Source organism: Salmo salar, chromosome 17, assembly GCF_965601325.2.
Source record: "Salmo salar chromosome 17, fSalSal1, whole genome shotgun sequence".
NCBI classification, from domain to species: domain Eukaryota; kingdom Metazoa; phylum Chordata; class Actinopteri; order Salmoniformes; family Salmonidae; genus Salmo; species Salmo salar.
The window spans coordinates 87,990,602-88,012,707 of record NC_138307.1 but is presented as its reverse complement, the minus strand read 5'-3'; the positions used below and the strand labels follow the sequence as shown (position 1 = coordinate 88,012,707).

The 22,106-nt window shown below is 51.0% G+C and overlaps 1 protein-coding gene across 3 annotated transcripts in view; it reads right to left on the bottom strand.

Moving 5' to 3' along the window:
* Positions 1 to 3,215: 3,215 nt before the first annotated feature.
* Positions 3,216 to 22,106, bottom strand: part of LOC106594813 (nuclear pore complex protein Nup50) — a 38,095-nt gene continuing 19,204 nt past the window's right edge. Inside the window, exons 5-11 of one of the 3 annotated variants that reach the window (XR_014381263.1) lie at positions 21,278 to 21,952; positions 16,201 to 16,282; positions 15,740 to 15,858; positions 10,172 to 10,446; positions 10,038 to 10,049; positions 9,719 to 9,950; positions 3,216 to 9,197 (exon numbers count right to left, since the gene is read on the bottom strand). Coding sequence is in view for 1 of the 3 variants with exons in the window: in XM_082964359.1 (XP_082820485.1) it covers positions 10,247 to 10,446; positions 15,740 to 15,858; positions 16,201 to 16,282; positions 21,278 to 21,952 (1,076 nt within the window). In the remaining 2 variants the exon portion in view is untranslated. The other 2 variants (XR_014381262.1, XM_082964359.1) reach the window with 2 other exon arrangements.

Sequence of the window (22,106 nt, the reverse complement as noted above, 5' to 3'; positions counted from 1 at the left end):
ACCTGGTGCATAGAGGGATGGGACCAGGAAGTGGATGTGTCCACATGGTCACAATGTGAACACAGTTGACGGATACGAGATACATATTTAAATGGCTAAAATGTGACGACAGGGGACGCAAGTTACCACCGGGTATAAACAGGGCCAACGTGTGAATGAGGAAACCGTGTTGTAACCAATTAGCTCCTTCCTGAGTTCTCTCCCTGGGCCCCGTCGGAACACTTTACACACGCGTCCTTGAAGTGATCACAGATTTGAGTTGGATAGGTGTCAGCCTCACAACTCAGTCTTGGGTTATCTGTCTTTTGATGATTTGAATCGTGTGTTGTAAGGCAACAACAAACAACCCCCCCCCCCACCCCCAAAAAAAGTGCACTGTTTTAGGATCCCGCAGGGGGGCCAGGATTGGACAACGCTGGCTGACACCGATCCAATCACATAGATCTGTGATTATCTCAAGGAAACCATAAAAAGACACATTTTCTTAACGTATTTCAACTGGGCTCCTCCTCTCTGTTCCCTCACGCCTTAATAATAAACGCCCTTTAAAATGTGACATTAAAAGCTTTTAGCCAACGTTCATTTCGTTAGTCAAAGATTCCCCACCTCTTCGTTGTTCGATGACGGAGAGTTGAGACTATCCCAGAAACAGACGGGGAAACTAGCTGTCAGGAGGGGGGGGGGGTCTGAGTGAGGTCCAGCAGGGTCTCTGGCCCAAAACTGTAGAGAGAAGTCTCCCCCACCCCATCGTCTCAGTATTATAACTGCTGTGTCGTTGAAACGAGGGCTGAATATTATCCGCTCTGTTCAAAATAGTCTCGTCACAAAATGGCTCTCTATTCCCTACATAGTGCATTTGTAAAAAAAAAAAAAAAAGGTAGTGCACTATGTAGGGAATAGGGTGCCATTTGGGATTTACATACCATCAGATTTTATATTATGTAACTTTATTTAGTCTGTTATGCTTCTCTTGGCACTAGAGAAACCCATCTCTGTCCGACTGCTGTGGTATCGACACATTTCCCAATGCCTCTTAACCCACTTTTGGTTTTTGTATCAAAAACAGACAGTACAATGTGCATGTGAGAACCGTACTTCTGTATGTACATGATCCTGTACTGATAAATACACAGCAGCAGAAAATACAGCGGGAGTATTTTATTCCCCTCAGGCCCATTTACAGTCACCAGAGAAACACTGTGTTCTTATTCTGGACAAAATGGCACCCTATTCCCTTCGTAGTGCACTACTATAGACCAGAGCCCTATTCCCTATATAGTACACTACTATAGACCAGAGCCCTATTCCCTATATAGTACACTACTATAGACCAGGGCCCTATTCCCTATATAGTACACTACTATAGACCAGGGCCCTATTCCCTTCGTAGTGCACTACTATAGACCAGAGCCCTATTCCCTATATAGTGCACTACTATAGACCAGAGCCCTATTCCCTTCGTAGTGCCCTACTATAGACCAGAGCCCTATTCCCTATATAGTGCACTACTATAGACCAGAGCCCTATTCCCTATATAGTGCACTACTATAGACCAGAGCCCTACACTACTATAGACCAGAGCCCTATTGCCTTCGTAGTGCACTACTATAGACCAGAGCCCTATTCCCTATATAGTGCACTACTATAGACCAGAGCCCTATTCCCTATATAGTGCACTACTTAGACCAGAGCCCTATTCCCTATATAGTACACTACTATAGACCAGAGCCCTATTGCCTTCGTAGTGCACTACTATAGACCAGAGCCCTATTCCCTATATAGTGCACTACTATAGACCAGAGCCCTATTCCCTATATAGTACACTACTATAGACCAGAGCCCTATTCCCTATATAGTACACTACTATAGACCAGGGCCCTATTCCCTATATAGTGCACTACTATAGACCAGAGCCCTATTCCCTATATAGTGCACTACTATAGACCAGGGCCCTATTCCCTATATAGTACACTACTATAGACCAGAGCCCTATTCCCTATATAGTGCACTACTATAGACCAGAGCCCTATTCCCTATATAGTACACTACTATAGACCAGAGCCCTATTCCCTATATAGTGCACTACTATAGACCAGAGCCCTATTCCCTATATAGTGCACTACTATAGACCAGAGCCCTATTCCCTTCGTAGTGCACTACTATAGACCAGAGCCCTATTCCCTTCGTAGTGCACTACTATAGACCAGAGCCCTATTCCCTATATAGTGCACTACTATAGACCAGAGCCCTATTCCCTATATAGTGCACTACTATAGACCAGAGCCCTATTCCCTATATAGTGCACTACTATAGACCAGAGCCCTATTCCCTTCGTAGTGCACTACTTTAGACCAGAGCCCTATTCCCTATATAGTGCACTACTATAGACCAGAGCCCTATTCCCTATATAGTGCACTACTATAGACCAGAGCCCTATTCCCTTATAGTGATACTATAGACCAGAGCCCTATTCCCTTCGTAGTGCACTACTTTAGACCAGAGCCCTATTCCCTATATAGTGATACTATAGACCAGAGCCCTATTCCCTTCGTAGTGCACTACTATAGACCAGAGCCCTATTCCCTTCGTAGTGCACTACTATAGACCAGAGCCCTATTCCCTATATAGTGCACTACTATAGACCAGAGCCCTATTCCCTATAGTAGTGCACTACTTTAGACCAGAGCCCTATTCCCTATATAGTGCACTACTATAGACCAGAGCCCTATTCCCTATATAGTGCACTACTATAGACCAGAGCCCTATTCCCTATATAGTGCACTACTATAGACCAGAGCCCTATTCCCTATATAGTGATACTATAGACCAGAGCCCTATTCCCTTCGTAGTGCACTACTATAGACCAGAGCCCTATTCCCTTCGTAGTGCACTACTTTAGACCAGAGCCCTATTCCCTATATAGTGCACTACTATAGACCAGAGCCCTATTCCCTTCGTAGTGCACTACTATAGACCAGGTCAGACCTTTTTTTCTAAGTATGACATGCATTTAAAGCAAGTCTGGTACATATTCAGACGGACGGTCCGTCCACCCCCCCACCAGACGGTACCTCCCCCCCCCCCACCAAACGGTACCAACCAGCCCCCCCCCCCCCCAGACGGTACCGACCCCCCCCCCCCCCCTCCCAGACAGTACCGCCCCCCCCCCCCCCAGACGGTACCGACCAGCCCCCCAGTGACAAGAAAAACAAGTGTTACCCGTTGAATTGATGAATTTATTCCCCATTTGAATCAGAACGACTAGAAATGTATCAGACAGGCGACGGCTGCAGCGCCTCACCTCAGACAGAAACAACCAAACCCAGAGATGAATGGAGAATCCTTTCACACCAGCTGATGCCTTGTGGGAAACAGACTGTGACCCGACTGGACCTTCCTCCCCGGCATCCAAAAATGGTGCTCTACTTTTTGACCGGCGCTAGAAAGATACATCTAGAATGTCAGAGAGGCTGTGAGAAGGGAGATATATTCCCATAGAAAGACGATTACTGAAGCAGACATTCCCTTTTCAACTCAATGACACAGTTATGGGTGAACCCGGCGGCCATGTTGAGTGAGTGTGAGTCCATTTACACAGTTATGGGTGAACCCGGCGGCCATGTTGAGTGAGTGTGAGTCCATTTACACAGTTATGGGTGAACCCGGCGGCCATGTTGAGTGAGTGTAATTCCACGAGGGGGGAGAAGGGAATCGGAGTCCATTTACACAGTTATGGGTGAACCCGGCGGCCATGTTGAGTGAGTGTGAGTCCATTTACACAGTTATGGGTGAACCCGGCGGCCATGTTGAGTGAGTGTAATTCCACGAGGGGGGAGAAGGGAATCGGAGTCCATTTACACAGTTATGGGTGAACCCGGCGGCCATGTTGAGTGAGTGTGAGTCCATTTACACAGTTATGGGTGAACCCGGCGGCCATGTTGAGTGAGTGTAATTCCACGAGGGGGGAGAAGGGAATCGGAGTCCATTTACACAGTTATGGGTGAACCCGGCGGCCATGTTGAGTGAGTATAATTCCACGAGGGGGAGAAGGCGGCCATGTTGAGTGAGTGTGAGTCCATTTACACAGTTATGGGTGAACCCGGCGGCCATGTTGAGTGAGTGTAATTCCACGAGGGGGAGAAGGGAGTTGGAGTCCATTTACTCAGACAGTTATGGGTGAACCCGGCGGCCATGTTGAGTGAGTGTAATTCCACGAGGGGGAGAAGGGAATCGGAGTCCATTTACTCAAGACAGGTAAAATAATTCATCTCACTCAAGCACAACATATTTTCCATTTATCTTTTACAATAAATACAGTCTTACAAAGCAAAAAGGTTGTGAACACACATTCAGTAGAAACACAGACAGGACCCCTAGGTTTAACCAAATCCCCTATGAGGGACCCTATTCCCTACGTAGAGCACTAGATAGGGAATAGGGAGCCATTTCAAAAATGAACCCTGATCAACACACCCCTTTTCAAAAACAAATGTTTGTTCCTCAGAGAGCTGGACAGAGCAGGTAGAAAAACACACCCTCTTCATAACTAGGTCTACCACACTTTAAAATGTCTTCTCTCGTCCACAACCAGAAGAACCACATCATAACAGGATCGCTAACCGTTCAAAAAAAAAATCAGCCTGCTTCCCCTCTCATCTTTAATGAAAACTATAGCAGCAGTAGTATTCAATCTAGACGGAATGTTACTGAATCCCACAGGAAGGTGAATATGGGGGTCACGACCTGTTAGGAGCAAGAGACAGTGGAGCCCGTTGAACTTTCACAGTAATAAAAAATAAAATCACAAATGAACCATGTTTTATAACTAAAAATGTGTTGCTACACAACGCATGCAAAAATAAAACATTTCATTTCAACGGTCACGTGTCTAGTCCAGGTGTGTCGGTGTGTCTAGTCCAGGTGTGTCTCTGTTGGTGTGTCTAGTCCAGGTGTGTCTCTGTTACAGCATGTCTAGTCCAGGTGTGTCTAGTCCAGGTATGTCTAGTCCAGGTGTGTCTCTGTTACAGCATGTCTAGTCCAGGTGTGTCTAGTCCAGGTGTGTCAGTGTGTCTAGTCCAGGTGTGTCTAGTCCAGGTGTGTCTAGTCCAGGTGTGTGAAGATAAAATTCGTTGTAGACGACCCCTCTGGCATCACATGACAAAATGGCCTCCTATTCCCTTTCTAGTTCACTAGTTCAGACCATCTAGCTGGTCAAGGTAGTGCACTAGGTAGGGAATAGGGGCCTGGTCTAAAGTAGTGCACTAGATAGGGGGCGGAGGGGCACGGGACTGGACCTGGGGCGGAGGGGCACGGGACTGGACCTGGGGCGGAGGGGCACGGGACTGGACCTGGGGCGGAGGAGCTAGGGGTACAGGACTGGACGTGGGGTGGAGGGGCACGGCACAGGACTTGCCCTGGGGCGGATGGGCACGGCACAGGACTTGCCCTGGGGCGGAGGGGCACGGCACAGGACTGGGCCTGGGGCGGAGGGGCACAGGACTGGACCTGGGGCGGAGGGGCACAGGACTGGACCTGGGGCGGAGGGGCACAGGACTGGACCTGGGGCGGAGGGGCACAGGACTGGACCTGGGGCGGAGGGGCACAGGACTGGACCTGGGGCGGAGGGGCACAGGACTGGACCTGGGGCGGAGGGGCACAGGACTGGACCTGGGGCGGAGGGGCACAGGACTGGACCTGGGGCGGAGGGGCACAGGACTGGACCTGGGGCGGAGGGGCACAGGACTGGACCTGGGGCGGAGGGGCACAGGACTGGACCTGGGGCGGAGGGGCACAGGACGGACCTGGGGCGGAGGGGCACAGGACTGGACCTGGGGCGGAGGGGTACAAGACTGGACCTTGGGCGGAGGGGCTAGGGGTACAAGACTGGACCTTGGGCGGAGGGGCTAGGGGTACAAGACTGGACCTTGGGCGGAGGGGCACAAGACTGGACCTTGGGCGGAGGGGCTAGGGGTATAAGACTGGACCTGGGGTGGAGGGGCTAGGGGTATAAGACTGGACCTGGGGTGGAGGGGCACAGGACTGGACCTGGGGTGGAGGGGCACAGGACTGGACCTGGGGCGGAGGGGCTAGGCGTACAGGACTGGACCTGGGGCGGAGGGGCTAGGGGTACAAGACTGGACCTGGGGCGGAGGGGCTAGGGGTACAAGACTGGACCTGGGGCGGAGGGGCTAGGGGTACAAGACTGGACCTGGGGCGGAGGGGCTAGGGGTACAAGACTGGACCTGGGGCGGAGGGGCTAGGGGTACAAGACTGGACCTGGGGCGGAGGGGCTAGGGGTACAAGACTGGACCTGGGGCGGAGGGGCTAGGGGTACAAGACTGGACCTGGGGCGGAGGGGCTAGGGGTACAAGACTGGACCTGGGGCGGAGGGGCACAGGACTGGACCTGGGGCGGAGGGGCTAGGGGTACAGGACTGGACCTGGGGTGGAGGGGCTAGGGGTACAGGACTGGACCTGGGGTGGAGGGGCACAGGACTGGACCTGGGGTGGAGGGGCTAGGGGTACAGGACTGGACCTGGGGTGGAGGGGTACAGGACTGGACCTGGGGTAGGGGCACAGGACTGGACCTGGGGTGGAGGGGCTAGGGGTACAGGACTGGACCTGGGGTGGAGGGGCTAGGGGTACAGGACTGGACCTGGGGCGGAGGGGCTAGGGGTACAAGACTGGACCTGGGGCGGAGGGGCTAGGGGTACAAGACTGGACCTGGGGCGGAGGGGCTAGGGGTACAAGACTGGACCTGGGGCGGAGGGGCTAGGGGTACAAGACTGGACCTGGGGCGGAGGGGCACAAGACTGGACCTGGGGCGGAGGGGCACAAGACTGGACCTGGGGCGGAGGGGCACAAGACTGGACCTGGGGCGGAGGGGCACAAGACTGGACCTGGGGCAGAGGGGCTAGGGGTACAGGACTGGACCTGGGGCAGAGGGGCTAGGGGTACAGGACTGGACCTGGGGCGGAGGGGCTAGGCGTACAGGACTGGACCTGGGGCGGAGGGGCTAGGGGTACAAGACTGGACCAGGGGCGGAGGGGCTAGGGGTACAAGACTGGACCTGGGGCGGAGGGGCTAGGGGTACAAGACTGGACCTGGGGCGGAGGGGCTAGGGGTACAAGACTGGACCTGGGGCGGAGGGGCTAGGGGTACAAGACTGGACCTGGGGCGGAGGGGCTAGGGGTACAGGACTGGACCTGGGGCGGAGGGGCTAGGGGTACAGGACTGGACCTGGGGTAGGGGCACAGGACTGGACCTGGGGTGGAGGGGCTAGGGGTACAGGACTGGACCTGGGGTGGAGGGGCACAGGACTGGACCTGGGGCGGAGGGGCTAGGGGTACAAGACTGGACCTGGGGCGGAGGGGCTAGGGGTACAAGACTGGACCTGGGGCGGAGGGGCTAGGGGTACAAGACTGGACCTGGGGCGGAGGGGCTAGGGGTACAAGACTGGACCTGGGGCGGAGGGGCTAGGGGTACAAGACTGGACCTGGGGCGGAGGGGCACAGGACTGGACCTGGGGCGGAGGGGCTAGGGGTACAGGACTGGACCTGGGGTGGAGGGGCTAGGGGTACAGGACTGGACCTGGGGTGGAGGGGCACAGGACTGGACCTGGGGTGGAGGGGCTAGGGGTACAGGACTGGACCTGGGGTGGAGGGGCACAGGACTGGACCTGGGGTGGAGGGGCTAGGGGTACAGGACTGGACCTGGGGTAGGGGCACAGGACTGGACCTGGGGTGGAGGGGCTAGGGGTACAGGACTGGACCTGGGGCGGAGGGGCTAGGGGTACAAGACTGGACCTGGGGCGGAGGGGCTAGGGGTACAAGACTGGACCTGGGGCGGAGGGGCACAAGACTGGACCTGGGGCGGAGGGGCACAAGACTGGACCTGGGGCGGAGGGGCACAAGACTGGACCTGGGGCGGAGGGGCACAAGACTGGACCTGGGGCGGAGGGGCACAAGACTGGACCTGGGGCGGAGGGGCACAAGACTGGACCTGGGGCAGAGGGGCTAGGGGTACAAGACTGGACCTGGGGCGGAGGGGCTAGGCGTACAGGACTGGACCTGGGGCGGAGGGGCTAGGGGTACAAGACTGGACCAGGGGCGGAGGGGCTAGGGGTACAAGACTGGACCTGGGGCGGAGGGGCTAGGGGTACAAGACTGGACCTGGGGCGGAGGGGCTAGGGGTACAAGACTGGACCTGGGGCGGAGGGGCTAGGGGTACAAGACTGGACCTGGGGCGGAGGGGCTAGGGGTACAGGACTGGACCTGGGGTAGGGGCACAGGACTGGACCTGGGGTGGAGGGGCTAGGGGTACAGGACTGGACCTGGGGTGGAGGGGCACAGGACTGGACCTGGGGCGGAGGGGCTAGGGGTACAAGACTGGACCTGGGGCGGAGGGGCTAGGGGTACAAGACTGGACCTGGGGCGGAGGGGCTAGGGGTACAAGACTGGACCTGGGGCGGAGGGGCTAGGGGTACAAGACTGGACCTGGGGCGGAGGGGCTAGGGGTACAAGACTGGACCTGGGGCGGAGGGGCACAGGACTGGACCTGGGGCGGAGGGGCTAGGGGTACAGGACTGGACCTGGGGTGGAGGGGCTAGGGGTACAGGACTGGACCTGGGGTGGAGGGGCACAGGACTGGACCTGGGGTGGAGGGGCTAGGGGTACAGGACTGGACCTGGGGTGGAGGGGCACAGGACTGGACCTGGGGTGGAGGGGCTAGGGGTACAGGACTGGACCTGGGGTAGGGGCACAGGACTGGACCTGGGGTGGAGGGGCTAGGGGTACAGGACTGGACCTGGGGCGGAGGGGCTAGGGGTACAAGACTGGACCTGGGGCGGAGGGGCTAGGGGTACAAGACTGGACCTGGGGCGGAGGGGCTAGGGGCACAAGACTGGACCTGGGGCGGAGGGGCACAAGACTGGACCTGGGGCGGAGGGGCACAAGACTGGACCTGGGGCGGAGGGGCACAAGACTGGACCTGGGGCGGAGGGGCACAAGACTGGACCTGGGGCGGAGGGGCACAAGACTGGACCTGGGGCAGAGGGGCTAGGGGTACAAGACTGGACCTGGGGCGGAGGGGCTAGGCGTACAGGACTGGACCTGGGGCGGAGGGGCTAGGGGTACAGGACTGGACCTGGGGCGGAGGGGCACAGGACTGGACCTGGGGCGGAGGGGCACAGGACTGGACCTGGGGTGGAGGGGCTAGGGGTACAGGACTGGACCTGGGGCGGAGGGGCTAGGGGTACAAGACTGGACCTGGGGCGGAGGGGCTAGGGGTACAAGACTGGACCTGGGGCGGAGGGGCACAAGACTGGACCTGGGGCGGAGGGGCACAAGACTGGACCTGGGGCGGAGGGGCACAAGACTGGACCTGGGGCGGAGGGGCACAAGACTGGACCTGGGGCGGAGGGGCACAAGACTGGACCTGGGGCGGAGGGGCACAAGACTGGACCTGGGGCGGAGGGGCACAAGACTGGACCTGGGGCGGAGGGGCACAAGACTGGACCTGGGGCGGAGGGGCACAAGACTGGACCTGGGGCGGAGGGGCACAAGACTGGACCTGGGGCGGAGGGGCACAAGACTGGACCTGGGGCGGAGGGGCACAAGACTGGACCTGGGGCGGAGGGGCACAAGACTGGACCTGGGGCGGAGGGGCTAGGGGTACAAGACTGGACCTGGGGCGGAGGGGCTAGGGGTACAAGACTGGACCTGGGGCGGAGGGGCACAGGACTGGACCTGGGGCGGAGGGGCACAGGACTGGACCTGGGGCACAGGACTGGACCTGGGGCACAGGACTGGACCTGGGGCACAGGACTGGACCTGGGGCACAGGACTGGACCTGGGGCACAGGACTGGACCTGGGGCGGAGGGGCACAGGACTGGACCTGGGGCGGAGGGGCACAGGACTGGACCTGGGGCGGAGGGGCACAGGACTGGACCTGGGGCGGAAGGGCACAGGACTGGACCTGGGGCACAGGACTGGACCTGGGGCGGAGGGGCACAGGACTGGACCTGGGGTGGAGGGGCTAGGGGTATAAGACTGGACCTGGGGTGGAGGGGCACAGGACTGGACCTGGGGTGGAGGGGTACAGGACTGGACCTAGGGGTTAGTTGATAGGCAGAAGGGTGGAGTGGGGTCAGCCTGTATCCCCCTCCAGGGACCAGGGGTTAGTTGATAGGCAGAAGGGTGGAGTGGGGTCAGCCTGTATCGCCCTCCAGGGACCAGGGGTTAGTTATCTAAGCTTTCTTCTCCTCCAGTATGTTGTGCAGTTCGTCAGCATCCTCTGCTGTTTTGACCCTGATGAGCATGGCGACAGGGTTGGTAGGGTTGTTGTGGTCCACCACAGGGTTAGGAACACAAATCACCATCACGTTGTTCTTCCCCATTCTGGAACAGGGTATGGAAGGCTGGACCATGATGTTCAACAGGATGTTACCTGGAGGAGAGAGAGAGAGAGAGAGGGGGTTGTTATTGATGAGGTCTGGACCGGGATGTTACAGACAGACAGGTTATTGATGAGGTCTGGACCGGGATGTTACAGACAGACAGGTTATTGATGAGGTCTGGACCAGGATGTTACAGACAGACAGGTTATTGATGAGGTCTGGACCAGGATGTTACAGACAGACAGGTTATTGATGAGGTCTGGACCAGGATGTTACAGACAGACAGGTTATTGATGAGGTCTGGACCGGGATGTTACAGACAGACAGGTTATTGATGAGGTCTGGACCAGGGTGTTACAGACAGACAGGTTATTGATGAGGTCTGGACCAGGGTGTTACAGACAGACAGGTTATTGATGAGGTCTGGACCAGGGTGTTACAGACAGACAGGTTATTGATGAGGTCTGGACCAGGATGTTACAGACAGGTTATTGATGAGGTCTGGACCAGGATGTTACAGACAGACAGGTTATTGATGAGGTCTGGACCAGGATGTTACAGACAGACAGGTTATTGATGAGGTCTGGACCAGGATGTTACAGACAGACAGGTTATTGATGAGGTCTGGACCGGGATGTTACAGACAGACAGGTTATTGATGAGGTCTGGACCAGGATGTTACAGACAGACAGGTTATTGATGAGGTCTGGACCAGGATGTTACAGACAGACAGGTTATTGATGAGGTCTGGACCAGGATGTTACAGACAGACAGGTTATTGATGAGGTCTGGACCAGGGTGTTACAGACAGACAGGTTATTGATGAGGTCTGGACCAGGATGTTACAGACAGACAGGTTATTGATGAGGTCTGGACCAGGATGTTACAGACAGACAGGTTATTGATGAGGTCTGGACCAGGATGTTACAGACAGACAGGTTATTGATGAGGTCTGGACCAGGATGTTACAGACAGACAGGTTATTGATGAGGTCTGGACCAGGATGTTACAGACAGACAGGTTATTGATGAGGTCTGGACCAGGATGTTACAGACAGACAGGTTATTGATGAGGTCTGGACCAGGGTGTGTGTGTGTGTGTGTGTGTGTGTGTGAGTGAGTGAGTGAGTGAGTGAGTGAGTGAGTGAGTGAGTGAGTGAGTGAGTGAGTGAGTGAGTGAGTGAGTGAGTGAGTGAGTGAGTGAGTGAGTGAGTGAGTGAGTGAGTGAGTGAGTGAGTGAGTGAGTGAGTGAGTGAGTGAGTGAGTGAGTGTTGTTATTGATGAGGTCTGGACCAGGATGTTACCTGGAAAAGGAGAGAGAAAAAGAGGGACGAGACTGCAGATATCCACAGTAGTACCTCAGATAGCCACAGTAGTACCTCAGATAGCCACAGTAGTACCTCAGATAGCCACAGTAGTACCTCAGATAGCCACAGTAGTACCTCAGATAGCCACAGTAGTACCTCAGATAGCCACAGTAGTACCTCAGATTGCCACAGTAGTACCTCAGATAGCCACAGTAGTACCTCAGATAGCCACAGTAGTACCTCAGATAGCCACAGTAGTGCCACAGTAGTGCCACAGTAGTACCTCAGATAGCCACAGTAGTACCTCAGATAGCCACAGTAGTACCTCAGATAGCCACAGTAGTACCTCAGATAGCCACAGTAGTGCCACAGTAGTACCTCAGATAGCCACAGTAGTACCTCAGATAGCCACTAAAGGGACGAGACTACAGATATCCACAGTAGTACCTCAGATAGCCACAGTAGTACCTCAGATAGCCACAGTAGTACCTCAGATAGCCACAGTAGTACCTCAGATAGCCACAGTAGTACCTCAGATAGCCACAGTAGTACCTCAGTCTGGCCACTAGAGGGACGAGACTGCAGATATCCACAGTAGTACCTCAGATATCCACAGTAGTACCTCAGATATCCACAGTAGTACCTCAGATATCCACAGTAGTACCTCATATCCACAGTAATACCTCAGATATCCACAGTAATACCTCAGATATCCACAGTAATACCTCAGATATCCACAGTAATACCTCAGATATCCACAGTAATACCTCAGATATCCACAGTAATACCTCAGATATCCACAGTAATACCTCAGATATCCACAGTAATACCTCAGTATGGCCACTAGAGGGACGAGACTACAGATATCCACAGTAGTACCTCAGATATCCACAGTAGTACCTCAGATATCCACAGTAATACCTCAGTATGGCCACTAGAGGGACGAGACTACAGATATCCACAGTAGTACCTCAGATATCCACAGTAGTACCTCAGATATCCACAGTAATACCTCAGTATGGCCACTAGAGGGACGAGACTACAGATATCCACAGTAATACCTCAGATATCCACAGTAATACCTCAGATAGCCACAGTAATACCTCAGTATGGCCACTAGAGGGACGAGACTACAGATATCCACAGTAGTACCTCAGATATCCACAGTAATACCTCAGTATGGCCACTAGAGGGACGAGACTACAGATATCCACAGTAGTACCTCAGATATCCACAGTAATACCTCAGTATGGCCACTAGAGGGACGAGACTACAGATATCCACAGTAATACCTCAGATATCCACAGTAATACCTCAGATATCCACAGTAGTACCTCAGTATGGCCACCAGAGGGAGGAGACTACAGATATCCACAGTAATACCTCAGATATCCACAGTAGTACCTCAGATATCCACAGTAATACCTCAGTATGGCCACTAGAGGGACGAGACTACAGATAGCCACAGTAATACCTCAGCCACAGTAGTACCTCAGATAGCCACAGTAATACCTCAGATATCCACAGTAATACCTCATATCCACAGTAATACCTCATATCCACAGTAATACCTCAGATATCCACAGTAATACCTCAGTATGGCCACTAGAGGGACGAGACTACAGATATCCACAGTAGTACCTCAGATAGCCACAGTAGTACCTCAGATAGCCACAGTAATACCTCAGATAGCCACAGTAATACCTCAGATATCCACAGTAATACCTCAGTATGGCCACTAGAGGGACGAGACTACAGATATCCACAGTAGTACCTCAGATATCCACAGTAGTACCTCAGATATCCACAGTAATACCTCAGTATGGCCACTAGAGGGACGAGACTACAGATATCCACAGTAATACCTCAGATAGCCACAGTAGTACCTCAGATAGCCACAGTAATACCTCAGATAGCCACAGTAATACCTCAGATAGCCACAGTAATACCTCAGATAGCCACAGTAATACCTCAGATAGCCACAGTAATACCTCAGATAGCCACAGTAATACCTCAGATATCCACAGTAGTACCTCATATCCACAGTAGTACCTCATATCCACAGTAATACCTCAGATATCCACAGTAATACCTCAGATATCCACAGTAATACCTCAGTATGGCCACTAGAGGGACGAGACTACAGATATCCACAGTAGTACCTCAGATAGCCACAGTAGTACCTCAGATATCCACAGTAGTACCTCAGATATCCACAGTAATACCTCAGTATGGCCACTAGAGGGACGAGACTACAGATATCCACAGTAGTACCTCAGATATCCACAGTAATACCTCAGATATCCACTAGAGGGACGAGACTACAGATATCCACAGTAATACCTCAGTATGGCCACCAGAGGGAGGAGATGAGTTCAGTAAATTCCTCATGTAGGCTACAGCTCTATAGTTCCACAGCAGCAGCCAAACAGGAGGCCTAAAGTCATCTTCAACACAGCCTCAGTATGGGCCAGCAGGCAAAAACACTTATCACTAAAGATTTGTTAACTGTGAGTTGCATAAAGTGAATTGGGCATCACACTTTAAAACCACAAATAAAAAAACCTCTTTCTCCTGTTGGTACATTTTTAGAAAGTTCAAAAATCTGCTCCTAGGATTTTACAGAGCCTGCAGTAATTTACCACAGGCAGCGTTTCCCCTAGGATTGTTTTCAGCGGTGGTGGCAGGGCTAGCGGGGCATTGCTACTAGCGGGGGAATGCATTGGGACTAGCATTAGCACGAGGACATGCTAGGTGTCATAGACTTACAATCATTGAGCCAATGACAATACATTTAAAAAAGCGCCTCGGCCGAAATATATATACATTTGTTTTTTTAAATAACATCATTTTTTGCAGCGGTGGCAACAATTAATGAATATATTGGAAACGTCGGCAGGTGAGAAAACAAAAAAATGACTTGCCTCCAACTAAATTAATATATTTCCCTCAGTTAGTACAGTCTAGGTCAGGTTTAATAAGGCTTAATGCGGTCAGGTTTAATAAGGCTTAATGCGGTCAGGTTTAATAAGGCTTAATGCGGTCAGGTTTAATAAGGCTTAATGCGGTCAGGTTTAATGCGGTCAGGTTTAATAAGGCTTAATGCGGTCAGGTTTAATAAGGCTTAATGCGGTCAGGTTTAATAAGGCTTAATGCGGTCAGGTTTAATAAGGCTTAATGCGGTCAGGTTTAATAAGGCTTAATGCGGTCAGGTTTAATAAGGCTTAATGCGGTCAGGTTTAATAAGGCTTAATGCGGTCAGGTTTAATAAGGCTTAATGCGGTCAGGTTTAATAAGGCTTAATGCGGTCAGGTTTAATAAGGCTTAATGCGGTCAGGTTTCATAAGGCTTAATGCGGTCAGGTTTCATAAGGCTTAATGCGGTCAGGTTTCATAAGGCTTAATGCGGTCAGGTTTAATAAGGCTTAATGCGGTCAGGTTTAATAAGGCTTAATGCGGTCAGGTTTAATAAGGCTTAATGCGGTCAGGTTTAATAAGGCTTAATGCGGTCAGGTTTAATAAGGCTTAATGCGGTCAGGTTTAATAAGGTAAAGGGTCAGGTTTAATAAGGCTTAATGTGGTCAGGTTTAATAAGGCTTAATGCGGTCAGGTTTAATAAGGCTTAATGCGGTCAGGTTTAATAAGGCTTAATGCGGTCAGGTTTAATAAGGCTTAATGCGGTCAGGTTTAATAAGGCTTAATGTGGTCAGGTTTAATAAGGCTTAATGTGGTCAGGTTTAATAAGGCTTAATGCGGTCAGGTTTAATAAGGCTTAATGTGGTCAGGTTTAATAAGGCTTAATGTGGTCAGGTTTAATAAGGCTTAATGTGGTCAGGTTTAATAAGGCTTAATGCGGTCAGGTTTAATAAGGCTTAATGCGGTCAGGTTTAATAAGGCTTAATGCGGTCAGGTTTCATAAGGCTTAATGCGGTCAGGTTTAATAAGGCAAGGTTTAATAAGGAAAGGGTTAATAAGGTTCAAAAAGGAAAGGTTTAATAAGGTTTAATAGGGAAAAGGTTTAATATTTGAAAAACATACCCAGGTTGGTATCGGCGCGGACTAACAGCTGTGTCTTTCCGTCCGACGTCGTTTTCAGATGCAGCGTTCCGACTCCTTTCTCCTTGAACTCCGTCTCCTTCTTATAGAAGAGTTTACACCTGGAAAACACCTGGAACGTCAATCTCATCGTTGTGGAAGAAAACACATTTCTGAAAAATACTGGACGTGTGTAACGAATAACAAAAAAAAAAAAAAGCGTAGAATAACTGTAAACTTTCGTTATGTTATCTAAAATAGTCGGTCTTTTCCAGCGAGTTGAAAAGGTTTTTGAAGCAACGCACTGGTAAAATATAACACTGTAAAACGTTTATGGCAAATGTGACCCATAATACATTCCATTGGATGTTTCTAACACTTATATAGGAGATCCTACAGATGTATTAGAGACATATTTATTATTATTAGTATTTTTATTTTAAATGTTTCTGTAAACGACCTACTTCTTGGAGTAAAAGGCGTCAGTCTCCTTGATCTCCTGGACTTCCACTTTGGGCGGTTCGTCCGATTCCTCCCCGTTTTCATCTACGGGGCGACAAGGAAGAGACGGGCAGACGTTATGTAGAGCACGAAACATTATTTCATTAATAAAATAATAAAGAAGAAACCAAGTGTCCGATGTACAGATGAAACCAAACATACGACCTAAATCCCCTTTAAGAATATTCACTAGTTATTTTCCACAATGACCTTACATGTGAGCTCAGACCCTTGAATGTGATATCAAATAAAAATAGATTTAAATCACTGGGATTAAAAACCTGAATGTGAGATTTTAGAGAGGTTGTGTTGTCTATCACTAGCAGCACCATATCACCAGGTAACATTCTGGGTGTGTTGTCTATCACTAGCAGCACCATATCACCAGGTAACATTCTGAGGATGTTGTCTATCACTAGCAGCACCATATCACCAGGTAACATTCTGGGTGTGTTGTCTAACAGCACCACATCACCAGGTAACATTCTGGGTGTGTTGTCTATCAGCACCATATCACCAGGTAACATTCTGAGTATGTTGTCTAACAGCACCATATCACCAGGTAACATTCTGGGTGTGTTGTCTATCACTAGCAGCACCATATCACCAGGTAACATTCTGGGTGTGTTGTCTAGCAGCACCATATCACCAGGTAACATTCTGGGTGTGTTGTCTATCACTAGCAGCACCATATCACCAGGTAACATTCTGAGGATGTTGTCTATCACTAGCAGCACCATATCACCAGGTAACATTCTGGGTGTGTTGTCTATCAGCACCATATCACCAGGTAACATTCTGAGTATGTTGTCTAACAGCACCATATCACCAGGTAACATTCTGGGTGTGTTGTCTATCACTAGCAGCACCATATCACCAGGTAACATTCTGGGTGTGTTGTCCATCACTAGCAGCACCATATCACCAGGTAACATTCTGGGTGTGTTGTCTAGCAGCACCATATCACCAGGTAACATTCTGGGTGTGTTGTCTATCACTAGCAGCACCATATCACCAGGTAACATTCTGAGGATGTTGTCTATCACTAGCAGCACCATATCACCAGGTAACATTCTGGGTGTGTTGTCTAACAGCACCACATCACCAGGTAACATTCTGGGTGTGTTGTCTATCACTAGCAGCACCATATCACCAGGTAACATTCTGAGGATGTTGTCTATCACTAGCAGCACCATATCACCAGGTAACATTCTGGGTGTGTTGTCTATCACTAGCAGCACCATATCACCAGGTAACATTCTGGGTGTGTTGTCTAGCAGCACCATATCACCAGGTAACATTCTGAGTGTGTTGTCTATCACTAGCAGCACCATATCACCAGGTAACATTCTGAGGATGTTGTCTATCAGCACCATATCACCAGGTAACATTCTGAGTGTGTTGTCTATCACTAGCAGCACCATATCACCAGGTAACATTCTGAGTGTGTTGTCTAGCAGCACCATATCACCAGGTAACATTCTGGGTGTGTTGTCTACCACTAGCAGCACCATATCACCAGGTAACATTCTGGGTGTGTTGTCTATCACTAGCAGCACCATATCACCAGGTAACATTCTGGGTGTGTTGTCTATCACTAGCAGCACCATATCACCAGGTAACATTCTGGGTGTGTTGTCTAACAGCACCATATCACCAGGTAACATTCTGAGGATGTTGTCTATCACTAGCAGCACCATATCACCAGGTAACATTCTGGGTGTGTTGTCTATCACTAGCAGCACCATATCACCAGGTAACATTCTGGGTGTGTTGTCTATCACTATCAGCACCATATCACCAGGTAACATTCTGGGTGTGTTGTCTATCACTAGCAGCACCATATCACCAGGTAACATTCTGGGTGTGTTGTCTAACAGCACCACATCACCAGGTAACATTCTGGGTGTGTTGTCTATCAGCACCATATCACCAGGTAACATTCTGGGTGTGTTGTCTATAAGCACCATATCAACAGGTAACATTCTGGGTGAGTTGTCTATCACTAGCAGCACCATATCACCAGGTAACATTCTGGGTGTGTTGTCTAACAGCACCACATCACCAGGTAACATTCTGGGTGTGTTGTCTATCACTAGCAGCACCATATCACCAGGTAACATTCTGAGGATGTTGTCTATCACTAGCAGCACCATATCACCAGGTAACATTCTGGGTGTGTTGTCTATCAGCACCATATCACCAGGTAACATTCTGGGTGTGTTGTCTATCAGCACCATATCACCAGGTAACATTCTGGGTGTGTTGTCTATCAGCACCATATCACCAGGTAACATTCTGGGTGTGTTGTCTATCACTAGCAGCACCATATCACCAGGTAACATTCTGGGTGTGTTGTCTATCACTAGCAGCACCATATCACCAGGTAACATTCTGGGTGTGTTGTCTAACAGCACCATATCACCAGGTAACATTCTGGGTGTGTTGTCTAACAGCACCATATCACCAGGTAACATTCTGGGTGTGTTGTCCATCACTAGCAGCACCATATCACCAGGTAACATTCTGAGGATGTTGTCTATCACTAGCAGCACCATATCACCAGGTAACATTCTGGGTGTGTTGTCTAACAGCACCACATCACCAGGTAACATTCTGGGTGTGTTGTCTATCACTAGCAGCACCATATCACCAGGTAACATTCTGGGTGTGTTATCTAGCAGCACCATATCACCAGGTAACATTCTGGGTGTGTTGTCTATCACTAGCAGCACCATATCACCAGGTAACATTCTGGGTGTGTTGTCTATCACTAGCAGCACCATATCACCAGGTAACATTCTGGGTGTGTTGTCTAACAGCACCATATCACCAGGTAACATTCTGGGTGTGTTGTCTATCAGCACCATACCACCAGGTAACATTCTGGGTGTGTTGTCTATCAGCACCATACCACCAGGTAACATTCTGGGTGTGTTGTCTAGCAGCACCATATCACCAGGTAACATTCTGGGTGTGTTGTCTATCACTAGCAGCACCATATCACCAGGTAACATTCTGGGTGTGTTGTCTAACAGCACCATATCACCAGGTAACATTCTGGGTGTGTTGTCCATCACTAGCAGCACCATATCACCAGGTAACATTCTGGGTGTGTTGTCTAGCAGCACCATATCACCAGGTAACATTCTGGGTGTGTTGTCTATCACTAGCAGCACCATATCACCAGGTAACATTCTGGGTGTGTTGTCTATCACTAGCAGCACCATATCACCAGGTAACATTCTGGGTGTGTTGTCTATCAGCACCATACCACCAGGTAACATTCTGGGTGTGTTGTCTATCAGCACCATACCACCAAGGAACATTCTGGGTGTGTTGTCTATCAGCACCATACCACCAGGTAACATTCTGGGTGTGTTGTCCATCACTAGCAGCACCATATCACCAGGTAACATTCTGGGTGTGTTGTCTATCACTAGCAGCACCATATCACCAGGTAACATTCTGGGTGTGTTGTCTAGCAGCACCATATCACCAGGTAACATTCTGGGTGTGTTGTCTAGCAGCACCATATCACCAGGTAACATTCTGGGTGTGTTGTCTATCACTAGCAGCACCATATCACCAGGTAACATTCTGGGTGTGTTGTCTAGCAGCACCATATCACCAGGTAACATTCTGGGTGTGTTGTCTAGCAGCACCATATCACCAGGTAACATTCTGGGTGTGTTGTCTAGCAGCACCATATCACCAGGTAACATTCTGGGTGTGTTGTCTATCACTAGCAGCACCATATCACCAGGTAACATTCTGGGTGTGTTGTCTATCACTAGCAGCACCATATCACCAGGTAACATTCTGGGTGTGTTGTCCATCACTAGCAGCACCATATCACCAGGTAACATTCTGGGTGTGTTGTCTATCACTAGCAGCACCATATCACCAGGTAACATTCTGGGTGTGTTGTCTATCACTAGCAGCACCATATCACCAGGTAACATTCTGGGTGTGTTGTCTATCACTAGCAGCACCATATCACCAGGTAACATTCTGGGTGTGTTGTCTATCACTAGCAGCACCATATCACCAGGTAACATTCTGGGTGTGTTGTCTAGCAGCACCATATCACCAGGTAACATTCTGGGTGTGTTGTCTATCACTATCAGCACCATATCACCAGGTAACATTCTGGGTGTGTTGTCTATCAGCACCATATCACCAGGTAACATTCTGGGTGTGTTGTCTATCACTAGCAGCACCATATCACCAGGTAACATTCTGGGTGTGTTGTCTATCACTAGCAGCACCATATCACCAGGTAACATTCTGGGTGTGTTGTCTATCACTAGCAGCACCATATCACCAGGTAACATTCTGGGTGTGTTGTCCATCACTAGCAGCACCATATCACCAGGTAACATTCTGGGTGTGTTGTCTAGCAGCACCATATCACCAGGTAACATTCTGAGTATGTTGTCTATCAGCACCATATCACCAGGTAACATTCTGGGTGTGTTGTCTATCACTAGCAGCACCATATCACCAGGTAACATTCTGGGTGTGTTGTCCATCACTAGCAGCACCATATCACCAGGTAACACTCTGGGTGTGTTGTCTATCACTAGCAGCACCATATCACCAGGTAACATTCTGGGTGTGTTGTCTAGCAGCACCATATCACCAGGTAACATTCTGGGTGTGTTGTCCATCACTAGCAGCACCATATCACCAGGTAACATTCTGAGGATGTTGTCTATCACTAGCAGCACCATATCACCAGGTAACATTCTGAGGATGTTGTCTATCACTAGCAGCACCATATCACCAGGTAACATTCTGGGTGTGTTGTCTATCACTAGCAGCACCATATCACCAGGTAACATTCTGGGTGTGTTGTCTAGCAGCACCATATCACCAGGTAACATTCTGGGTGTGTTGTCTATCACTAGCAGCACCATATCACCAGGTAACATTCTGGGTGTGTTGTCTAGCAGCACCACATGATATCACAGCTGTCAGGACAGTAAAGTATAATATTTATATTACCCTACATACATTAAATCTTCCATATCGTACCTGTTGTCTGGGTGGGGGCAGCCTCAGCTTTGGCCCCACTGAAGGAGAAGGCAGGAGGTGCAGCACCTCCGAACAGAGAGGTGGAGAAGACACTGGGAGCTCCTCCGGAGCTCAGAGACCCCAACGCTGAGCTGCTCCGCTTCTGGTCCAAGTTAAAGCTGATGCCAGCGGGGATCGGAGAGGGAGCGACGGCTGAGCTTTCCACCGGGTCCTTGTCCTTACTGAAGGAGAACAGCGGCGCCGTGGCTGTCGAGCCAGCGGTACCAGAGGAGGAGGGTGGCGGCGGTGGTGGTGCTGCCCGCTTCTCCTCTGATCCCCCCGCATCGCTACGGCTCTCTGAGCTCCCGTCCGCCACCGCCACAGCAGCTCCCGTCACAGCTCCACTCCCTCCACTCCCTCCGTATTTCTTATCGATGCTGGCCAGGTGCTTTTCATAGTCTCTGAAGATGGGGTTCAGGTCACAGAGAGGGTTTCCGTTGACGTGCTTGGTGATCCAGTCCCTGACGGAGCAGTTGAGAGCTGTGAGCTGCCTGCTGTATTCCCGGGTGTTACCGCTGTTAGAGGAGAGAGGGGAGCTGGAGATGAGAGACTGACTGGAAACCACGGGGGACGAACCATTAGACCGCTGCCCCGCGATGACAGCACTGGAGGAGGGACCGCTGAATGTTAATGAACCTAGGAGAGGAGGAGGAGGATGGGGGATAGGAGGGATAGAGGAGAGGAGGAGGGGGGAGAGAGGAGAGGAGAGGAAGAGAGGAGGGGATAGAGGAGAGGAGGATAGAGGAGAGGAGGATAGAGGAGAGGAGGATAGAGGAGGAGGGGGGATAGA